The following is a 5,568-nucleotide window of genomic DNA, read 5'->3' on the forward strand; positions in this document are numbered from 1 at the left end:
TCACAGCTTTTCAACATGATTTATTAGTCATATTGACTAATAGGTTGGCTTAATGGTTTCAAATTTCAATTTGAAGAAATTCATGGAAACTAGAATGAAATCTACTTACAATGCATGTGTAGTCAACGAATATGTTTAACAAAAAAGATTAGTCTTCCATGTTAGTCAATAGTCATTATAGTATAACCTCATATTAGCACGGAGGTTGCACCTTCCAATTAAATAATCTTAAAAATTACCTAATTAAGAGCATTCACAACGGTACCAAAAGAACGAACGGAACCTGAGCCCATTTACAATGGTACCGAAAAAATGGAATGAACCTGAGGACATGAGGCACAACCGAGGAATGTCCGAGGGAGCAAGGTGGGCCGCAGCTTGGGCCACCTAACAGCGGACAGTCCGGCCCAGGCTGCATTCCGTCGTCCTCTCACATTGCACCACATGGCAACAATCATTTTTATTTAATCTATCATAATATCTTCAATTTCTTCACAATTTTAGTTATATGTTTCATTTTCAATAAATTAATTTTCTTTTTTTTTAATTTGTTTGTTTTGGTTTCATAAATATTGCAATTTTAAAAAAGTTTAAATTGGAAATTAATAAATAAATGATGAATTAAAAAGTAAGTGGTGGAACGACGAATAACACAAGTCGAACCTAATTTGTAGCAAATGAATTGTGGATGTTTGAAGTCTGGCCTGAAAAGCTTGTGATGTGAAATGTGAATAGTATAGGTCTGATTCATTTCTTGCATTGTAAATGCTCTGAAATAATTGGTATTTATAAAAGAGACATTATTCTATATCCTCTCTCCATACACAACCTTGAAATTTTCAGAAACAAGCAACTGAATTGGATCATTATAAATGTAACTTGCAAGAAAATAAACTAAACAACCAACTTAATATAGTACTTCCTACAAGGAATGAATATTATAAACCATCTTGGTGTAGCACAGGCACAACTGATATTGGAATTAAGCAACTTACCCTATTTGGCACACTCTCAATTGATGCTGATAATATATGTGACTTCTCAAAAGCTCAATCGTGCATCAGCACAGCAAACAGTATCCAACAAGAAAGTGAGGCATATATCTCGCTTCTAGTTGGACAAGGACAGGAGCTTGCTTACGAGGGGGAAAGACCGGCATTCACAAAATATACTTGAGGAATCAGCCTTTCCATCTCTGCATAACGAAGCTCGTCAGTTCCCAAAACTTAAACAAGCACTGGAAGCAGAGAAGCAAATGGAGATCAGAACTAATTATATTAGTATTTGACAAAATTTCAATGATTGTAGCTAAAGCTCAGCACCAAGTTTTGCCAATGAGTATCCTAAACTAGAGAGTACTGCTAAAACAGAGAATTCTTTTCTAGCATCTCTAGTTATGCCAAACGAGTTGCCACTTTTTTTAGGTGAGAAAGTAATAAAATATTTTCTTATTACTCAGCAACGGCCAACAAACACGATGTTAATCGTTCTGTATCACACCTTAGAGTTTATTGTTTTTGTGACACCTTAAGAGTTTATTAGGCTGTACATGTGTACTGTGGCTCATGTGTTTTTATTTATAAGAGTAAGTAGTAGTGTAATTTATCTTCTCTGCATATTAATTTACCTCAATGAATTAGTTCAGAAAATAGAAATTTACAAGCAAATTGTAAAGCGACAGATTTATAGCATCAATTCACTCACAATCATCTAAATTTGCCTAAGCCAAGGCAACCAATAAACCACAGAAAATTGTTGCAAAGCATGACACATTGATACGAAAATTTGGTCTAGATAATAAATAGACAAGTTTGGAAGAGTGCATTCATCAAAAGCAGAATTACCCTTCTAACAGAATCAGCAGATCACCAAACCTCTAAGCATGTTAATCGTGCAAATGCTTTAGCATCGTGTGTTCCTGCAGTGGCCAGAGAGAACAAAAACATAACAGAAAAGCGTATAGAAAAGCATGCGGAAGTTTTCTCATACAAATATTACATTGTGCAAGCTATCCCGTAGTTGAGAACAGCCTTCCAGGGGTGGGGGCCTGAAGCTAAAGTGGCCCTGCAACTACAAATATAGTTTTCAAGAGTTGAAGCTGACGCATAAGAACTCATTATGTTTCTCAAACAACTTATGTCCGCTCAATCATATACCATAGCATGCAGACTCTGTTGGGCAGAATGAAGGCTGGAACGTGCTGAAAAATTCCCCTAGATTGGAAAAGAAAGTCAAGGTCAAATGAAAAGAAGATGTGCTTCACATAGAAATACATCTGAATGCAATAATTAACCAAACAACTTATATTTACAGATACTTAAGGTCATAATGATACAATCATCATACCAGAACACCCTGAACAAGTGATTGGTCATTGTAGTAGCAATCTTGTAGAGACGATGGTGAACTCAAATGTCCCTGTAAATATAGCGATCGTTTAGATACAAGTACAAGAATCTAGTATATGCATAAGCAAAAAACAGATCTATACCGGTCCTTGACCGCCATGTTCTGCAATAGAGTAACTATTGACAATGGGGATTCTTAACCCAGGTTCCTGCAGATTTTAAGGTTCACTACGGCTCCTTGAAGTTAGGAAAAGAAAGGGGAAAATAGGAGATTGATTTTGAAGAATGAGATATATATCTGACATACCATCCCATGAAAGTCCTGCTGAGACATGTAAGAATCATGAAGCCTATGTGATCTTTGGTTCATCTGCTCCTATGAAAATGGTATAGAGTAGCATAAACATACACAGTTTTCAATGGACACACATAAACTAGGATCGCAAAAGGGAACAAACCACATCATGGCCGCTTTCCTCCATCCCAATTGGCCATGTTTCAGGCTCAGCTGCTCGTACCTATCAACGAGATGATCAACGTTAGGACACAAATTCACAAGCCAAAAATTTGCTTCAAGTATGCCAGTGTCTGCAGAAAACTAAGACAAAATTTCACCTTCCGTTTTTTTGGAACTTTTATCTTTGATGCTGTTGCACTTTTATCATTATTCTGTCCAATGTCTAAAAGACCATGAGCAGCAGTCTTGGTGGTCTCCATGATGCTCTTTACAGAATACTTCAAGCGCGCACAGTGCTCCATTGCTTCTTCTAGAGCATGATGAGCAACTTTGTAAGCATCCTCTGATATCGAACCCTCCTCACTTAATCTAGTAGAAAGTTTGCAAATATCATTAAGGCGATGGACCCTCAAGTTTGTATTAGCTGATGCTTGATGAGGAATATCCATAATCTTTGCACCTCGTGTCCATCGCTTCAGTATAGAGTTTGACGGAATAGTGGAAATGCCTGATAGTTGGAGAATTGATAAGGCGTGTCTGCAGAGATATCCACTATATTCAAACAAGCGGCATGAACAATGGATGCCATATATTCCTCTATTCCAGGAGACGGTGAAGGTTTGTTTCCTTTCAAGATCATGAACTTTATATACAATTGTCTCCCCATCTTCGCCTTCTTTTTCAGGAGTGCACGAAAGGATTCCTGAAACTTCAGCTTGAAACTTTCTAAATATTGCATTTGTGTAGATTTTAGACATTTGCTTCTCAAAAGGTGAATGACAAATCAATATTGGTCCACTGCTGCGAGTTTCAGCCTCTGCCTTAACTTCTTGCTCACACCACTCGTGCAAAAATAATTTGTATTGATCGATAAACTCGTGAAACATAGTTTCCTTTTGCAGGTACTTGTCAAACAAAGAACCTACACTTTGTGATCTCTCAACTGTACAAAATCCACCAAGAAAAACCTCCCTCATATAAGTAGGAACCCATTTTCTACGGTCATCATACAATGATTGCACCCACTTATCATCTGCAAGATCAAATTGCTTGACCATTTTGTGCCACCTCTTATTATATTCTTCGCTTGTCCCAGATCTATACGTGCATTTCTTAAATTCCATCAAAATAAGTGTGGATTCATCAAATTCGCCACTTAGATTTTGACCAACTTTGGTGAAGACATGCCAAGGACAGAAGCAATGGAAAGCATTAGGAAAAACATCATTTGCGGCTTCAGCAAGTGACCTGTCATTATCAGTGATAACAACTTTTGGACCATGCGCAGCAACTGATCTAAGCCAAGTGCGCATCAACCAAGTAAAGCTAGACTTCGTTTCATCTCCAATCAAGGCACACCCAAGCAAAATGAACTGAAAATGATTGTTCACCCCAACAATAGGTACAAAAGGAATTCTATACTTGTTTCTGATGTAATGTGCATCAAAGAAGACCACATCACCGAAAGATGCATAGTCATTCCTACCTTTCTGATCAACCCAAAACACATTTCTCATACGTGCTTCAGCATCAAGATCTAACACATAGTAAAACCCCGGAGCCTCAGCTTGCATACGCATAAAATAATCCATCAACAACTCTACATCCCTCTCGTCTAAAACAAGCTGCAACCCTTTCCTTTGGCAGGCAGCATCAGCCTCCTTATTCTTCCTCCCCCTGATAGTGTTATAGAAATCACTAGGCGAAATTTCGTGATTATGCCCCTCCACAAAATTGTACACAAACCACTTCCCCTCTGACCTTTTCTTAACATGCATGCTAGCTTTGCAGTCCGTCTTGGCACATGGCCTTTGACTAATACTCGAGCTGGACTGAGGCCTGCTCCCGAACCTAGAACACGCGATCTTTATATCAATGAACTTGCCAGATTTTTTGGACCTTCGACTAGCTTTTATCGTGATGCCAAATCCAACCGACCGAGCATACTCCCTGTAGAAGAAATAGGCCCCTTCCTTCGTCTCGAATTCCATACCATTTTGAGGCATGTAACTCTCTACCCTGCCTCTACTATCACTCACATTCAACTTCACTCCATCTCCCATAATTTCATCCTGAACCACAATTTCATCATCACCACCATCATTATTTCTTATCTCCAATGATGGCAATTCTAAGTCAATATCCATAGGCAGACATCTAATCAGAAAAATTTCCCTCCAAAATGGACCTGATAAAACTGGATTAATCAAAATTCACCGACTTCTTCCATATTCCCCCAAAATTCATGAAATTCATCCCGCTTCTGAATCAAAGCAGGCTTCATTTTATATTGTATAGACTAAGCAAAAAAAAAAGGAACATTCTCATTTCTCGGAGCCAATTAAGCTATATAGAACCAAAATTAACTGCATTCACGTAGATAATTTCCGTCACCAATAAGGGAAAAAACAAAAGGAAAAGCACAATATTTTACCTACAGTTCTCAGTTGTTGTCTTGTCGCTTGCAGTTGAGGAGACTCCACACAGTTCTTCTCTCATAGCCATCGAGATGAAGGTTTTACGGTTTATTATGCTTTGACCTCTGTAGTTTTTTATAATTAATTTTGACCCCTCACTTACTTTGGGAGTAAAATATGTAGCCCAATCGTAAATATGGAGTATTTAACTAATTTCTTTTAATTAATTTAATCAATTATCGATTAGTGATTTTGGTGTCTACAACAGTTTTCTAACCACTGTTTAATTTTCCTCAATAGTTTTAACTAATTAATTTGCTCAGTTGATGTGAAATACTCCCTTAAT

General features: G+C 37.7%; 1 protein-coding gene across 10 annotated transcripts; it reads right to left on the reverse strand.

The window, feature by feature from the left end:
* Positions 1-836: 836 nt before the first annotated feature.
* Positions 837-5,346, reverse strand: LOC121800052 (protein FAR1-RELATED SEQUENCE 2-like). 10 transcript variants are annotated; one of them, XM_042199607.1, is made up of 10 exons: positions 5,244-5,346; positions 2,964-5,104; positions 2,807-2,866; positions 2,656-2,724; positions 2,492-2,557; positions 2,347-2,418; positions 2,157-2,213; positions 1,999-2,070; positions 1,845-1,918; positions 837-1,195 (listed from the first exon to the last, which is right to left on the reverse strand). In XM_042199607.1, the coding sequence occupies exons 2-9, from the start codon at positions 4,950-4,952 to the stop codon at positions 1,886-1,888; spliced, it is 2,418 nt and encodes an 805-aa protein (XP_042055541.1). In that variant the 5' UTR covers positions 4,953-5,104; positions 5,244-5,346; the 3' UTR covers positions 837-1,195; positions 1,845-1,885. The 10 variants fall into 10 exon arrangements, 8 of the variants coding, with proteins under 8 accessions (XP_042055541.1, XP_042055538.1, XP_042055539.1 ...); XM_042199604.1 differs by having other exon boundaries at positions 5,240-5,329; XM_042199605.1 differs by having other exon boundaries at positions 2,964-5,171; positions 5,244-5,317.
* Between the last annotated feature and the right edge of the window lie 222 nt (positions 5,347-5,568).

The sequence above is a fragment of the Salvia splendens genome, chromosome 4 (assembly GCF_004379255.2).
Source record: "Salvia splendens isolate huo1 chromosome 4, SspV2, whole genome shotgun sequence".
NCBI classification, from domain to species: Eukaryota; Viridiplantae; Streptophyta; class Magnoliopsida; order Lamiales; family Lamiaceae; genus Salvia; species Salvia splendens.

Excerpts from the sequence above, each read along its gene's own strand:
- LOC121800052 (XM_042199607.1), bottom strand. The coding sequence starts at position 4,952 with ATGGATATTGACTTAGAATTGCCATCATTGGAGATAAGAAATAATGAT. Across the intron at positions 2,725-2,806 it reads AGGAAAGCGGCCATGATGTG|GAGCAGATGAACCAAAGATC; the intron begins GTTTGTTCCCTT and ends CCATTTTCATAG. Across the intron at positions 2,071-2,156 it reads AACAGAGTCTGCATGCTATG|TTGCAGGGCCACTTTAGCTT; the intron begins GTATATGATTGA and ends CTATATTTGTAG.